The sequence below is a fragment of the Nymphaea colorata genome, chromosome 5, assembly GCF_008831285.2.
Source record: "Nymphaea colorata isolate Beijing-Zhang1983 chromosome 5, ASM883128v2, whole genome shotgun sequence".
Taxonomy (NCBI): domain Eukaryota; kingdom Viridiplantae; phylum Streptophyta; class Magnoliopsida; order Nymphaeales; family Nymphaeaceae; genus Nymphaea; species Nymphaea colorata.
In genome coordinates, this window is record NC_045142.1 from 491,008 (window position 1) to 507,387 (window position 16,380).

The 16,380-nt window shown below is 39.7% G+C and overlaps 2 protein-coding genes and 2 non-coding genes across 11 annotated transcripts; 1 reads left to right on the forward strand and 3 right to left on the reverse strand.

The window, feature by feature from the left end:
• Positions 1 to 137: 137 nt before the first annotated feature.
• LOC116254157 (pentatricopeptide repeat-containing protein At2g29760, chloroplastic-like) lies at positions 138 to 2,295 on the reverse strand. The gene has a single exon (XM_031629321.2). The coding sequence runs from the start codon at positions 2,127 to 2,129 to the stop codon at positions 273 to 275; it is 1,857 nt and encodes a 618-aa protein (XP_031485181.1). The 5' UTR covers positions 2,130 to 2,295; the 3' UTR covers positions 138 to 272.
• Positions 2,296 to 4,495: 2,200 nt separating this feature from the next.
• On the reverse strand, positions 4,496 to 4,567 carry TRNAH-GUG (transfer RNA histidin (anticodon GUG)). The gene has a single exon. It is a non-coding gene; the product is annotated as a tRNA-His (tRNA).
• Positions 4,568 to 6,159: 1,592 nt separating this feature from the next.
• TRNAR-CCG (transfer RNA arginine (anticodon CCG)) lies at positions 6,160 to 6,232 on the forward strand. The gene has a single exon. It is a non-coding gene; the product is annotated as a tRNA-Arg (tRNA).
• A 1,638-nt stretch (positions 6,233 to 7,870) lies between these two features.
• On the reverse strand, positions 7,871 to 12,656 carry LOC116254256 (uncharacterized). Of its 8 annotated transcripts, none has more exons than XM_050077901.1 (12): positions 12,536 to 12,649; positions 12,211 to 12,291; positions 11,579 to 11,809; positions 11,290 to 11,494; positions 10,810 to 10,900; positions 10,496 to 10,632; positions 10,162 to 10,405; positions 9,947 to 10,051; positions 9,561 to 9,743; positions 9,177 to 9,381; positions 8,593 to 9,088; positions 7,871 to 8,012 (listed from the first exon to the last, which is right to left on the reverse strand). In XM_050077901.1, exons 3-11 carry the CDS (start codon positions 11,796 to 11,798, stop codon positions 8,601 to 8,603), a joined length of 1,878 nt encoding a protein of 625 aa, XP_049933858.1. In that variant the 5' UTR covers positions 11,799 to 11,809; positions 12,211 to 12,291; positions 12,536 to 12,649; the 3' UTR covers positions 7,871 to 8,012; positions 8,593 to 8,600. The 8 variants fall into 8 exon arrangements, with proteins under 8 accessions (XP_049933858.1, XP_031485365.1, XP_031485366.1 ...); XM_031629505.2 differs by having other exon boundaries at positions 7,875 to 8,012; positions 8,605 to 9,088; XM_031629506.2 differs by having other exon boundaries at positions 7,875 to 8,012; positions 8,605 to 9,088; positions 11,579 to 11,812.
• Between the last annotated feature and the right edge of the window lie 3,724 nt (positions 12,657 to 16,380).

The following is a 16,380-nucleotide window of genomic DNA, read 5'->3' on the forward strand; positions in this document are numbered from 1 at the left end:
GGGAAAAAAAAAACCTTAAATGGATGTCATAAAACTGGGGGAAAACCAACAGGTAAGTACAAAAATTATGCTAACTTACTCTCCCGTTTAGCATTCGGTAGTTGCTGAAGCAAACATGATCATGGCAGATGGGAAAATAATAAAATAATTTACCGTTCATTAGCTTTGGAATCTTCCCTTGATCCTTAGGCGCTTACCAAGTGCTTTTGCCTGCTCTAAAGCGAACAACAAGATACCGGCTTCCATGGTACCATTGCATTTGAGAGCTTCTCTCATTCGTCTATGTCACACGGCGACTTGTTACCAAGCGGTACATAGCCCTCATATTTCAACCTTCTGTTGATATCTTCCAACATCAACATTACCTCACCGTGCTGCAAGTTGGTCTGATCGCCAGCGAAAAATTGCTTCACAGTGGCATCCACTTCAATCCAGCTCCAGCCCGGCTCCTTCTCAACCTTCAGATCTTTCATCTTCTTCCGAACCTTGGTAACATCTTCCCACTTGCTTCCAGCAGCATATATGTTTGACAGTAGCACGTAACGGCCGCCATGGTGCGGGTCCAAGTCAATAAGAGCTCTAGCAACGGTCTCAGCAACCTTGAAGTTGCCATGGATCCTGCAAGCACCTAAGAGAGCGCTCCAGATGCCTGCAGTGGGCTCAATCGGCATTTTCAGTATGAAATCTTCAGCTTCATCCAGGCGACCTGCACGCCCCAGAAGATCCACCATGCAACCGAAGTGCTCAATCTCTGGTTCAATCCCATAGACACGACGCATTCGATTGAAGTGTCTGAAACCATCATCTACCAGTCCTGCATGGCTACACGCACAAAGCACACCCACAAAGGTGACTGCGTTTGGTGCTATCTGTGATTGCTCCATGCTACCGAACATACTGAGACATGCCCTTCCTTGGCCATGCAATGCAAGCCCAGTTATTATTGCAGTCCAGGAGTTCACATCTTTCTCCTTCAGCCCGTTAAAAACCCGAAGCGCAGCATCAACCCTACCACTCTTTGCATACATGTCTATCAGGGATGCCCCCAGCATGCACCGCAGATGAATGCCTCTCTTGTTCAAGAATCCATGGATGGATTTACCCTGATCCAAACATCCTAGATCAGCACAAGCAGAGAGTGCACTCACCATCATCACTTCATCTGGTTCAAATCCTTTAAGCAGCAACTCTCGGAAGAGTGAAATTGCATGACCAGGCTGCTCGTTCTGAACATAGCCTGTCATCATGGATGTCCAAGAGATGATGTTTCTGTTGGGCATCTCATCGAAAAGCCTTCGTGCAATATCAATAAAACCAGCTCTTGCATAACCTGATATCATGGAGTTCCACGTGATTGTGTTCTTGGAGTGCATTTCATCGAAAGTTCGTCGTGCTTCAATCATGCCTCCGCATTTGGCGTACATATCGATCAAGGCATTCTGGACGATCTCGTTGAGACCAATCCCATTTGTGCCAATATAGCCATGTATCCTCCTCCCCATCTCTAATCTCCCCAACTGTGCACATGCTGACAGCGCACTCACCACTGTGACTGCATTCCCCTTCACCCCATTGTCTTCCATGGCTGCAAAATTTGACAAAGCCTCCTCAAAGCGACCGCTATGGACATAGCTGCTGATCATAATATTCCAAGAAACGACATCTCGTTGGGGACTTTCGTCGAACAGTTTGCGTGCCCACTCCAACTCACCGCTTCTAGAAAGAGAATGCATTAGCGCATTCAAAACATACACATTGGATTCAAACCCGAGCCTCACAGCGAAGGCATGGAGGCACCGGCCGTGTGCGACGATGCCGGAGTTCGCGCAAGCGTCGAGGACGAAGGAGAGAGTATAGGCGTTGGGAGAAGGGTCGGCTCGGCGGAGCATGCACTGCAACAGGACCAGGGCCTCTTGGGGGACGTCGGAGCGGGCATAAGCACGTATGATGGTGTTCCAGAGGAAGACATTGGGGCTGCGGACGCTGTCGAAGAGGACGCGGGAGGTGGAAGGGCGGAGGGGCTCGGACTGGCAGTAGGAGGTGAGGATCTTGGCAAGGGAGAGGTGGTGGTGAGACTGGCCGGTGATGATGATGCGGGCGTGGAGCTGCCTGGCGTGGGAGATGGACATCAATGGTGGATAGGTTACAGACCTCCCTCTCCATGGTTTTCAAGAATGGGTGGAGTTGGGCAATGGCGGAAACATCGAGCGTGCGAGAAAAAGGGACTAAGATGTGGTATCTCGAGATGGTTAATATTTTGCAGAGGTCTATACTTGGATATCGATTTCATAAAGAGGCCTCATCTTTCTCAAGTTTATGACAGACGTCAGAAAGGTAATAAACAGTAATTTAACAAAAAATTTTATTTTTTGCAATCCTGATATGCTTTCATGTTTAAATTTTGTTATCAGAATTGTTATCGGAAAGAGCGAAGAATGTTGTTATTTAACTTCATTCAATCACTTGCCAAAAATCCTTGTGGCCTATACTTGACTTCCTCCTTTTTATTGAGAACCTTCTAAAACTATATTTAATTGGTTGTTTATGAAACAAGTGGAGCAGGACCTTTCCTACTTGAGTAACTAGCATAGCTTGCATTTTTGAAGTTGGTATGTTCCATTTACATCAGTTTCGACACTATTTATCATAGAATGCTGGAAAATTTGTTCCATTTCCCTCGATTTTGATACGTCTTCACTGACTAAAAGATACCCAAAATCGAGGAGTGACAAATCTAAATTCATTTTTAATGTTCAAATTGGATGACATAACCAGATTTTTTACAATCAGCGATTGACAAGAGAGAATTGCGTTCTATCAGGTTAAAGACCTTTCATCAAGTTCGACTGTTCGAGTTTCTCTACGGTATTATTTTGCAAAGGACTTGATGTATTTAGAGTTATTGTTTTAATGGATTTTTTTAATAAAAATGAATAAATAAAAATATTAGAAACCAATAAGGAAAATATTTTCAAGTAACATCGACTAGTGGCGGTAACTCGCGATAGAATAACTCAGGTGGGCTCGGGGGTCACTGGTTAAAGGTTAATGCAGACCTCGCGAACAAAGACACAGGAGCTCGTCTCTGGTGACAAAAACTCCCTCTCCGTCTCTCTTTCTCTCTTTGCATTGAAAATTTGAAGAGGAATGAAAAGAAAGAGGATGGTGTTGGCGAAAATTGGTGGAACGACGAGCTCGTCTCTTCGTCTTCCACCTTATCTTCCTCGCCATTTCTCTCTTCTGCTGCTGCATCAGCCTCTTCATCCCCAACTCCGATACACTCTACTTGCCTCTATGTTTCCGGTAAGAGCTTTTCCCTTCTTCATTCTCAGTGCAAAAATTCCTCTGAACAAGATCGAACTAAATAAGTTTCGCGTCCTTGTTCAGTGTTATTGAAGAGGGTTCTGTGCGTACTCCTTTTCTTAATATTAGTTTTCTTTCCTTCTATTGGGCTTGAATGGTTTGTCGCGTCAGCTTCTGCCAATGTTGCTGACATGCGTGAAATGCGAAAGAAAGGAAAGTACAGAAAAGATTCATTGAAGATGGGAGCACACTGATACTTTACAATCGGACTCGGTGGAGGTTGAACCATTTAAGTTATTAGTATGGAGTTATGGGGAGACATGTGAAATTGGTGTTGTACAGCATAGATTGTTTGTATTGTCGATGAACTGTGATAACTAATGCTTGAAAGTTGTTGAAAAAAGACGCTTGGCTCCAGTCTCGATCATTATGTGATGGTGGTGCAGTCTTTTCTTCTTCTTTTTTTGCGTCATGATAACTTTTGCCCCTTATTTGGTTGTTTGAGTCCTGAAGTTTAATCCAATAATTAGTTGGTATAAGGTTTAATAGTGATTTAGTTTGCTACGCTGCATCCTTCACGTACTTTATTCAAGTTCTTCAATCACATGGTTGCGGATCAGGTCAATCACCAGTTGCACATTTATTATGGAGAAAAGAGTGTCAGAAGATCCAAAGCTACTTTCCTTTAATTTCGAAAGTCCGAATAGGAGACCTCTTTGAGCTTGAATGCACTGGTGGCTGCTTCCTGATAATAGATGGATTATGGTAATGTAACTGTGGTGTATACGGATGTATTCGAGTCCACGAAGTCCGCATGTTATATACATATGTATGTTCCTGCATTTCTGTTTGATTATTTTTGTTTAGTAAAATTAATCATACAAATGCTATATTAGTGTTTTAGAAACTTAAGAATCAACATGAGGATCTTGTTTTTGTACATATGATAAGTCAGGCAATTGATTTTTAAAAATCTTACATGTATGGTAGAAAAAAGATCTCTGTGTTGATATCTGAACTTAGGGATGCCTTGATCACACACATGCAATATGGTTAGTCTCGGAATGAAAAACAAACAAATATGCCTTTTAAGGAACTTCTCTGACCAGCATAGCATAGACGTAGCACAACTTGTCACAATGCAAGCCCTTCAAGAGAAGGGCGGTTGACAAAAAATTTGAACAAGACATTATGTGGCTGCTGGGATTCGAGCCCAGGTCTCCACGGCCACAACGTGGAATTCTTACCACTAAACTACAGCCACCAGATATATTTTCGGTTAATTAGACCGTTATTCTATGGGCATAATTTGCGGCAACCACAACGCGCAGCGAAACCCCAGATTACAACGTGGCGTGAGATTAATGCAGGAACTTGTTTTTGAGATGACACAGGTAATGGTCATATCTGCGTAATTTTCCGTCTTTCTAAACCTAAAATGCCGAAAGGAAGCCGCAATGGTAACGGTGTTGAGAACCGTCTCTGCTCTCTCTCCCGCTCTTCTGCGATCGCAGATCGTCGCCCCATGAGGATCGCTGCGTTTTTCCCTCTCTTCGTGGATTGAGGTATTGCTTTGGCTCGCTGTCGAAGATAGGGCATCTGAAGAGTTTTAGGCAGTCCCTCTCCGCCGACGATCGAGCAAGAACCGTCGAGGCGATCGCCATCTCCGTTTTCCTTTTCTTTCCGCTCTTTGCTCTTGTCTGCAACTAAGGAACGGGACCTCCATTTTTCTCTGGTACGTCTTCTGTCTCGATTTTTTGTCGTGTTGGAGGATTGGATCTGTTCGACGCCGAGCCGGGAACTCGAGGCTGTTTAGGAATCGGCTTGGCTATCGAATCGGTTCTATGGCTACGGTTAGTCCATAGGAGTCTCCAGTTTGATTCTAAGCTTTCGCTTTTGGTATTGGATTCAAACCTTGTGACCTTTTCTTTGTTGTGTGATCGAACCAGCGAATTGGTCCTCGCAAGGCGAATCCCTGACAAGAAGACCTTGTCCTCGTTATTTTTTTGGGAACGGGAGATGTCACGATAAATTATCTGCTACGGGTTTTTATCGTGAACGTTTCCTTGCTTCGCTAGAAAAAAAGGGTCTAAAAATTGAGAGGGAAGCAAATTCCAAAAGGCGATATCATGTATATATCGTGATTTGATTGCTAATTTAGTGGTGTATGCAAAATGTGGGCATTCTTCTGCTCGGCTACTTGTAAGGCCGGCAAGTGAGCCGAACAAGCCAAGAAGACAACGGCTCACAAATGCATAACGGCCTAGTTGAGTCCAAGTTCAATCGCGTGAACCTAGCGCGACTCATGATTCCATAGTTCGTCTGCAATCCGAAACATGATTACTATTTGAGTTGGGAAATCCTTCGTAAATTTTGAGGACATGGTTCTTGTAATGTCGAAAAATACAAGAATTGTTTGTTTGGCCCAACCTTTTGCTTAGAATTTTACAAAGTAGTTTATTTTTTGTAAATAGAGTGACCGTCGGAAGAACGCTGCAATTTTTTTCACGAAGTCTACATATTCATATAATGTATGCTCGTCTAAACACACGAGTGACGTGATACGGCGATGCACAAGAATTTTCACCATATAAAGTGAAGCGACGAGTAGCTCTACCTGTTTTCTAGCCGTTACTTTTTCTCAGTTGTAGACTTGGAGTGGTTAATCTCTACCGACAGAATGCCATGTGGTCAACCCTGCAACCGTGTCTTTATCGACTCTTGTCATTTAGTTACGGATATTATCTTCTTTAACATTTCGCATAAGACAGCTCTTGCCTTTAGCTTCTGCTTAAGCCCAGAGGATACGTTAATGCAAACAACAGGCAGGGAAACAAGTGAGATCAGGCATCTGTCGATCGCATAGCGGAGTGGATATCGCGTTAGACTCCGGATCTAAAGGTCGTGGGTTCGAATCCCACTGCGATCGTTGGCTCGTCTCTCTTTTTATCCTCCCTTTGTTCTCATTTTTCAATTTATCATCCATTTCTTGAATTTTCTTCCTGTTTTTGTTCTCTTCCTTCCTAGACTCGACTTCAATGGAGTCATGGGCCATGTTTAAGGTAGCTTGTTGCAGTTTTTTTTTTATTGCACCCACGTTTGCATCATTTCACAGAATTGCGAAGCTCTGGGAAACATCGTTTCATTTCTTTTCCAGCAAATCCGTAATTTGTTCATGTTTGTACCATTACAGTTCATCAATATTTAACTTTAAGAAATCCCAAAACCGTAACCAAACGAAACTGTCGCTCGAAAATTTTCAGAAACTCTGTCTGCTTTTGCCTATCTTGGGTCTTTCCAAGAAGCTGGGAAGAACTGCTTGATTCGTGAAGAGGTTGTTTGGGACTTTGGGCTCATGAACAGGGTCATCGATCCGAGGCCTCCACCACGACAGGCTTGTTATCTAGTAAATAATATCTTCTGCACTTACTTTATATAACGGAGCTAGACAGCTGAACTGTTGGCTGGCAAGCAAGGTTAAGTATTATGAGCTAGTCAATCTCCACCTTATTTAGCTGAGGCTCTTCATGTGCTTGAGGTCGGCCTAACTTGCTATGAGAGGTAGTGTGGGGTTCGAAGCTTTGTAATTGGTTACATGATTGTTAGCCTGAAGTTTCAAGAGGTGAGTTGAATAAAAGGATGGCTATGTCAAGAAGAATTCTTGAGAATTAAGTTGCTGGTGCTTCAACTAAACTTGCTTGTGCTTCCTAAACTCGATAAATTTTGTTATTGTAATTTTCAATTACAGGACCTTGAGGCCGTTCTGTTGCGGAGATGTGGGCATGCTACAAGCAGATTAGTAAGCTAGCTACAAGCAGATTAGTAAGCTAGAAGGTTGTTAAAAGATAATTCATTCAAATAAAGGCTTGATTGAATTGTTTTTATTTATAATTTATTTAATTTTTCTGCACATTGAAAGATTGTCAATCTCGTTTTTGTTGAAGAAGAAAGACTTTGGAGGGACAGACACCACCACATTCTGCAGAACGCTTCATGGATCAAAGCCAATTGCATGAAATAAAGGTTTTCTCACTTGCCTTGTGGCACACAGGATTCCTAAGATGTTAGGGAATGTCATACCTTTGAATCATTACGAAGGACAACATAGATTCTCAATTCCTGGCTAAAGGAGTAGTTTAATTTTCCTCAGAAGAATGCTCAAGGTTATATTTTAAACGATGATAGGGGAACCATCACCATCCCGATGGACAGGGGAAGCACCTGAAAAGTTTTACAGTAAAACGTCGACATAGGGAGCGGAAGAGCAATTCTACTTCTACCTTGAGTTATCTGAAAACCGGTGGCTTCACTTTGTTATAGGGGAAAGTAGTATTTAAGAATTTACATTGTTTGTGTATATTTGCAAAACAATTCATAAATGGGCTTTATACAACGAATCAAAATTCAATTTCAAAGAAGCACAGCATCGAGTTGTACATCAAGAGTTGAAAATTGTGTCCCAAACTCGAATTCTTATTTTTGTTTGTAATTGGACCTGCATATGCTTTCTCTAAAGCAAGCTGATGCACAACACCCAGCCGACTAGAAAATTTTCTGCCATGAAATGCTTTCACATCTTTTGTGTTTAATGTATCAGAAACATGGAAAGAGAACCTCAACCAACACTTAACAAATTCAAGATGATCCAGATAGCAATCAGTGAAGCGACGCGGTAAATCTTCTCTCTGGCAGCGCCATATAACGGTAACCTGTTCACGTACAACAGAAATAATTGATAACTACTTGCAATCACCAGCACAATGAACACGAAGGAAATCATTTGGTGCAACTAATTGTGAAGATTTATATGATTTTCCTTGATTTTTTGTAGTGGCAAGATGAAAACCCGTTCTCATTACTATCTATCGTGCAACACATCACCACTGAACAAAATTTATTGCAAAATAACTGTAGTAGTTTCAGAGCTTCTAAACAATGTCATCAAAATTGGTTTTTGGCTTGAATTGGGTAGCAGAAGATTCAGCATATCAGCTGGATCATATCAGAATAAAACCTTTGAATCGGCAAATATATATATATCCTTTTAAAAAAAATTAAAAAAAAAAAACTGAAAATACAAAACATGATAATAAATAAAAGAGCATGATGCATGACATCATCGAATGGGGTAGCACATCCACCAGTTACGCAGAATCAATTTGAATGGGCTGATCCAGACCTGATTTTTATGACTCCTTCTAACCCAATATTTGATTTTCGAGTGCTTCAGCATATCGGAGAAACATAACAAGCATGCAATGGGGAAAAAAAGAGAGAGAAAATACGTGCCTATGCTGCTACCTGTCCGAAGCTGAGGAAGTTGTTAGGCCATATCCAAATGGAAAAAGTGCATCATAATGCCTGTCACCGACGTTCATTGGCAGCTGGTCAACACTCTTAAACCATGTTCTTGGGAGCTTCCCTGTGAAGCCATAGTCGCCAAAGAGGACATCTGCAACGCCTTGGCCTTCAGTTCCAGGCAACCATGCAGCAACTAATGCATCAATCTGGGAAACATATGGCTCAATAACCACAGGCCTGCCTGAAATAACGATCACAACACACTTGACTGAGCTGCACACGTTTTGGACTATGGAAGGCCCAGGACTTGGAATCGTTAAATTCATGTTGTCACCAGCAGTTTCGGCATAAGGAGTTTCACCAACTACCACAATGGCGTAAGAGAATCCACTGTTCCTAACAAAATCAGCATCTGGATTCTCTTCGTAGACGACATTGGTATTTGGGCTTACTGTCGTTACAATAGCACCCAGAATAGTAGTGCCTGCAGGAAACTTTTAGCCTTCATTTTTTGTACATTTCAAGCTTAAGATCAATCAAATAAGATCACTATAGAAAATAAATCAGTGTACCTGCAGTAAAGTTGTTTCCACTTACGCCTTGCCATTCAATTGTCCAACCACCACATTGGTACCCCAAATTATCAGCATGTGTTCCAGCAACAAGAATCCTGGGGGCATTCCTGTCAAGTGGCAACATCCTCTTCTTGCCAGACTTCCCATTCTTGAGTAATACAAGCGATTTCCTCACAGCTTCCCTGCCTAGTTCTCTATGGCCCTGTTATTCGTGTGTGTGTGTATGTGAGAGAGAGAGAGAGAGAGATAGAGAGATAGAGAGGGAGCATGTAGCGAATAGAATGATCATTCATGCCTTAATATTTTGAAATTCTAAAATAGTTCCTTCTTTATACTAAAATGTACATGCAAAGTTTCATAGAATTATCTGCAGAAGCGAACCTGACTGCCAAGTTGGTCAAGCAAACTGTAATCAGCATATGGATTCTCAAAAAGGCCCATCACGAACTTAACTCGTAGGATCCTGCGGACGGCGTCATCAATGCGGCTCATTTGAATCACATTAGATTGAACTTGGTTCGTCAGATCATCAATGAAGTCCTTGTGGTTGTATGGAACCATGACCTGCTAACAGAAATGAACATGAATAGCTTCCTAAACAAAATTTTCCTAGATCAGCCATTGCTTGATTTTTTACATTCGAAAACTATAGAAATTACAAATGTTGTAACAAGATTAACTTGATAATGTAACTGAACGTAATAAAATTAGAAACAGAGCAGATTTACCAAATTATCCGTTACATACACAGAAAAAGCAAAACTTACCATGTCAATCCCTGCTTGCACACCAGCATACACAGAATGTGAATAGTTTGAACCAGCTGGGTCTGTCAGCTTGTCAATACCTTGCCAATCTGAAATAACAAAGCCCTGCAATTAATAAATCAGATATATATTATTATTTCAAGATGTACTTGGAGTGCATGTCTGTGAGCTTTCACAAAGCTTGGTGAGTTGTAATCCAAATGCATATAACATACCTTAAACCTCAGTGCTCCTTTGAGGTAGCGAGTGACCAAATCATAGTCTGCATGCATTTTTATTCCGTTCACACTGGAGAAAGAGACCATGACAGTTGCAACACCTTTCCTAATGGCATTATAGTAGGGAGCCATGTGAATCTTAAGCAATTCATAGCGACTGATAATGGTGTTGTCCTCATTTTTTCCTTCATGCGTCCCACCATCGCCCACATAGTGCTTGGCACAAGCTGCTACACCTTTACTATTAACGAGTATGAGAACACAGATTAGTGTATCGAACATAATGTAGTAATTTGTCGCTATCAAATTGCAGAGGGCTGTTTCTACTCACTTTCCAGCAACAAAGGGAAGACCATTCCTTGGTTTTGAGCCTTGCAAACCAGGAATGATTTCAGTCATCATTTTGACAACCTTGGGATCTTCACTGTAACTCTCATAGCACCGACCCCAACGCGGATCCCTACATACCTATTTGTAGATGTCACAGCCTAACAGAAAATTTAACTTCAAAAGCTCTTAAGATGTGCTTCTGAACAAGTTACTGAACTTACCAATTCAATAAATTCTTCTTGAACAATTTAGTCTAAGTCCTATATGGGATAACTATTTTATGATTGCTAGAGAGCATAATAAGTTCAATCTTACCGCAACGCAGGGTGCAAAAACATAAGGAATGCCAGTGGCTCTAACTTCTAGTGCTGTGGCCATACCAATCCTCTTCACAAGGTCTGGGTCCCTGTATAGTTTAAAACAGAACATTCAAACATCTTCTACAATAGAACACACCAGGAGCTACATCTTAATTGCATGTTGCATGCTTTGTATGTCTTCATTTTTGTGATCCCCCCTGCTGTCGTTTTCTTGAACCAACTTATCACTGGAAAGTAACATCACTACATTATTTTATCTACAGGAAAATGATTGATATAAGAACTTAAAAGGAGGAAAATGTGATAGCAAAACTCTGGAACGTTTCTGCAAAGGAAACTGCCACAAGATTCCAACATTTTAATATCATGTTTTCTTCTCTTTACCTTATTTCCAAAAATCTACTTTGAAAGATGATGCTATATGAAGCTTTGGATGAAAGAAGAAAATGAAGTTCAATTCAAATTTGATTCTTGCCTGGTGGCACCGAGGCCAACATTATGAGGAAATATGGTTGCATTGAAGACATTGTTATGACCATGAACAGCATCAATACCATAAATCATTGGGATTTGCAGACGAGTAGATAATGCTTCCTTCTGAAAACCATTAACCATATCAACCCAATCTTGTGCAGAAGCTCGAGGACGAGGCACACTTTCTCCTCCACTCAATATACTTCCTGTTGAATGAACATCTAACATTCATATTTTTTAGATCAAAACTCGACCACTATGACTGTAAACAAAGAAGTTCCATGTTGTACCAATGAAGTAGTTTTTTATCACATCTGGAGATGCAACTGAGCGATCAATTTGTGTCATTTGCCCGATCTTCTCTGCAAGCGTCATTCGGCTCAGCAAGTCTTCGATCCTTACGTCCACTGGCTCATTTCGATCCTTGTACCTCAATCGGTCTGCTTTCCCAGCAGATATGCAGCTAAGAAGTAATAGAATGCCGAGCGTGGAGACTCCCATGTACGCCATTCAGCTCAGTTCTTCTTGACAAAAATGAAGAGGTAGAAATAACTTATCAGTTTCTCAAAAGTACAGTTAGCTTGTAAAAAGCTCTGCTGCAGTAATTCCTATTGACTCCAATATGAACATGATTCCTGATTATGGGACTCTTTTAAACACCATCCTTTGAACCAGAAAGGCACTAAAACCATTAACAAAAAAAAAAGGAGCAATATCAAAAGGCCAAATTCTATGAACCAGATAGTCAGAAACAAGAGAAAAAATAACAAAATTTCACAGAAAGAGAGAAAGAGGGAGGGAAGGGGATGAAGGGGGTGGGTGGGGTGGCGGTGAATGTGAGAGATCCTGAAGCTTAGCTGAATCTGCCTTAAAGATCAGTACCAGGCTACGACTTCAGAAACAAAGGCTGGAAATAAACTACCATCAGCAGAGCATCAAAGAGGAGACTGGAAGTCACTGGAAACAATCAAGCGGGCAACCAATGCAGGGAAACTATCCCAGCCTGAAAGAAAAGGAGAAAAGAAAAAAAACCAACAAAGGATAAAAACATCACCCTATAGAAACCAAAACATTTACAACAAGAAAGATACCAAAAAACCTTGTTCCCAATGAAAACAATGATCGACCATCAACATAAAGCAAAATAACAATGCTCCGAGAAAGCCATAACCAATCAATATTCTCGGTTCAACAAAGTAATTTGATCCACCGCACGGGAAAATGAATTGCATGAATGATTATCTAACCTTTCTGTGCTACTACGATGCATATGAGAAGCTGAAAATCTTCGGTGTGGCTTCAAGGAGAGAAGACCTCGAGCAAATCCAGAGAGATTATAAATTTATAAAGGTGAGACAAATGGAAAAGAAGAGTGAGCGTGTAAAGAAAAAGCGGTTCTCCTCACTTACATGTAATTTAAGGAAAAAAAATTAGCTTAGTATTTCATGACAGAAAGCGCCCTGTAATTTAGTTTATTTCATTCAAGCCCCCTCTTTAAAAATTTATTTTTTCACTCTTTTTTTTGTCACAGGAACCGACAACAAGGACATTTCACTCACTTTATTTGACTCAAAAGAAGTATCTTTGACGCCACGAACCAAAAAGTACAACAGCTAAGTGCAATTACGGCAACCATAGGGAGCTTTTTTGGATTCATTTTGAAAACCTTTCTCCTGTTATTTTTCTTAAATACCTCATTTTATTACATTAAAAAATTGGATCATATCACAGCCTTCTTTTTTTGCCTCCTAGAGTACATAACAATTTTGATGTCTATGGTTACCCCTTACTCAACATATGAGGTGATCTAAGATCTTAGGCTCATGCATTTTAAAAATTTTGAAGGTTTTTCATTCTTGATCTTTAATAAGGAAATGAAATCTTTTGCTTGATTATCTTTATACATCATGAATTTTTTACTCTTGCAGTGGGAAACTTCGGTTGTGCCAAATTCTTAAGTCAATCCATTTTCGTTGCACGACAAAATTCTGGATCAAAGCTTTGAAAATCACGTGTATCAAGTCATTCATGACTAATGAAACCATTCAAAGTTGTGAATCAAGAAACTGAAAAAAATAACTATCCTGTGTTTGAATGACATCAAAATCATATTAGAGACTTGAATCTGGCATCAAAGCAGTTTAAAAAGAAAAACAAAGGGAGAAAAACTTGTTGGGTATTAAAACCTGGTTCTCTAACATGGCTAAACCAGTATCGTAGTATCACTTTGTATCAGACTGTATCGGATAGGCTCGTTACTGATACGATACAGAGACGACATGGGTTTGTATATTTTTCTAATTTCTATTTTTAGATCAGTACAAAGTAGTTTATATTAATTTTAATTTAGAATAATGAAAAATATGCCGATATGTAATAATACATATATGTGACCAAACTCATAGTGCCAATATGAATATTTAGAACATTGGTCCGAACGTTTGACAAAAATAAAGTGGAAAAGCTAGACATCCATATAGATAGTGACCCTAATTAAGTCTGGACCCTACAAAGCTAGACCAAGTTTCATCACGGGTCCAAATCGGATATATTTATGGATTCACTAATTTGCAATAGACCTAAATACCATTGCTGGGGTTCTTTTGACAAGGAAAACCTCCTAGCTTGTTTGTGATGGAAAAAAAAAAAAATAAATATTTGCCTCTACGTTGAATCGGAAGTTTCAATACCGCTCCTAAAGGTAGCAAATAAGAGCCGGTACATAAGATGGAATTTTAATTTCCAGGCCATACATTTTACACACACACACACATATATATATATATATAAGAAAGATCTTTAAATTGTTTAAAAGCAATTATCCATTCAACTTTATAATCTAAAAAAAAAACATGTTTAAAAGCCATTATTTTTTAAACTCGATGCCCCTTCCTTAATCCTGTCACCCAAGTTTAGAACTGTTTTGGAACCTGAGTAGACCGAATTTTATATTTTTTGAAAAAAGTATATTTATTTATTTATTTTAACCCTGATACATTGCCCTGTATATATTACTGAAACAACTTATACTGTGCAGTTACTAAGAAGGAACACATACTGTATAATAGCATTAGATTATTAGACGGAAGTCATTTGAATTTGAACTAGGATATTGGAGACGTAGTCCAAGCATTGTCATTCCTAGTGTTATCCTATCTTCACTCCACGAATTTCACTTTACTGAAAGTAAAAGGGTTTGGAATTTTACTTCTCCTTGATTTAAATCAAAAGAAGTTCTTCCTTAACAGTGAATAAAGAATTCCAATCTGCTTGTCATTTTAAAGTGGTTTTCGTTTTTATGCTTTTCGTATAAGTTGCTCTCTATATTGCTCCAAGTCCGGTGCGGGTATACCAGGTTCAAAACTGCCAAATAAAGATCCAGATCCATGTGTCCATAAAATTGAACCAAATGGTACTATGGCAGCACACGGACAGGTTTAAGCTTGTACCGAACCTTGTCCAGTGCTGAGAAGGATTGCCCAATGTCGACGCACGATCAAGTCGAGCTTAGACTGCACCCAGTTCGTTTGTCTTGAAGCCGGCAGCTTGAACGGAGCCTTTTGTGATGCCAGTTTAGATAGAGAGAGAGATGAGTGCAAAAAGAACTGAGAATGACAACTCTCATATTTACTTATCTACACCAGGGACACTTGTTTAAACAAACTCAAATTTTATGGAACACTTATATATATATATATATATATATATATATATATATATATATATATATATAAGATTTTTATTTAAAAATAATTTTTTTTTTAAGAGGGTGGGGTGAACAACTGCCCACACCAGCCACAATATGGCTATGCCACCGATCTACACTCAACCTCTATAGAATAGTAGCGCCCATGAAAATCAAACAAGAGACGTGCCACCTTACCTGTGAGAGACCGAAAAAGTCTTCAAATGTGAGTTGGAGAAATAGGGAGACGTTGAAGTTTTCAAAATACCGTATGGGGTTAAATGTAACTTAATTTTAAATATTGAAAAGTTCAAATTTCTTTTATGAAATGCACAAAGATGAAGCACATTCAATCGATATTTTCATTAACTAAGGCGATATTTTACGCAAAAAATAAAGCTTGACAAGGCTCGATCAGGTTATTCAGCCCGTAGTTTAAGACCTGACCCGATTTGCTAGCCCGGCCATCTCAAGTTGTTTGACCTCGGAGTCAGGTAATAAAGGTGGTTCCCAAAACCAAGCTCCTTTTTAATGTGGGTCGGCAACACCCGATCACCGACTCAATTTGGCATGGGCAAAAAAGGACCATAGTCTGAACAACGAGTTATAAAATTATATCGTCAATCAGCTTCGTCGATAGTTAAGACGCTTGCTTTGTCAGTGGTAAGTCCAGGAATATATGCTTCTCGAAGTAAAAAAAGAAAAAGTTGAGAAAGGTTCACATTATATTAGCGAATGTAGAACGTAAAGAATATAGTATTGGCGTTAGTGAGAATAAAGTTAGCAATAATCAAAGTTGCTAAGGGAAAGGAGCATATACTTGCAGAAAAAGAAAGCGAAGACTGCTTCATATCATATCACGTGAGCATGTAAAGAATATAATATCTAAAGTTACGTGCTTTACAAGTTTTTGGAAATTTAATTTTTCAAACCAACCTTTCACCTATAATTTATAATCCTTAATGCAATTTGTTCTTTTTTAGGGTAAGCGTCAATTATTTATACTGCGCAAAAGAAGGGACAACCATATATAAGTTGAAACATGCTTCGAAGACACCAAAAATAGATCCTATAAAAATAATATAGACCACCACCCTTTCTTTGGTTTGTTGCGTATAATATACATGGCTTGTTTATTCATCTAATTTGTGAACATCAGCATATAAATATAATTTATATACAAAACAATTTGCGTACCTCCTTTCAACATTGAAAAAATTATTCACTTAACCTGAGTAAGGACTGTTCAATCGGGTTGGGTTGGTATTCATAGTTAAAGATATTGGGGTCCGTCCTGATAAAGACTAGCCTCTATCCTCGCCCCTCTGCAAAGATATTCTGTAGACCTTCTTGGAACCCTCTTGTTTTAATATTCTCTGTCTGCTCTGGCATAATCTTCAATAAATT

Excerpts from the sequence above, each read along its gene's own strand:
- LOC116254157 (XM_031629321.2), bottom strand. The coding sequence starts at position 2,129 with ATGTCCATCTCCCACGCCAGGCAGCTCCACGCCCGCATCATCATCACC.
- LOC116254256 (XM_031629504.2), bottom strand. The coding sequence starts at position 11,798 with ATGGCGTACATGGGAGTCTCCACGCTCGGCATTCTATTACTTCTTAGC. Across the intron at positions 11,495-11,578 it reads GATAAAAAACTACTTCATTG|GAAGTATATTGAGTGGAGGA; the intron begins GTACAACATGGA and ends TTCATTCAACAG. Across the intron at positions 9,089-9,176 it reads TGGAAACAACTTTACTGCAG|GCACTACTATTCTGGGTGCT; the intron begins GTACACTGATTT and ends AGTTTCCTGCAG.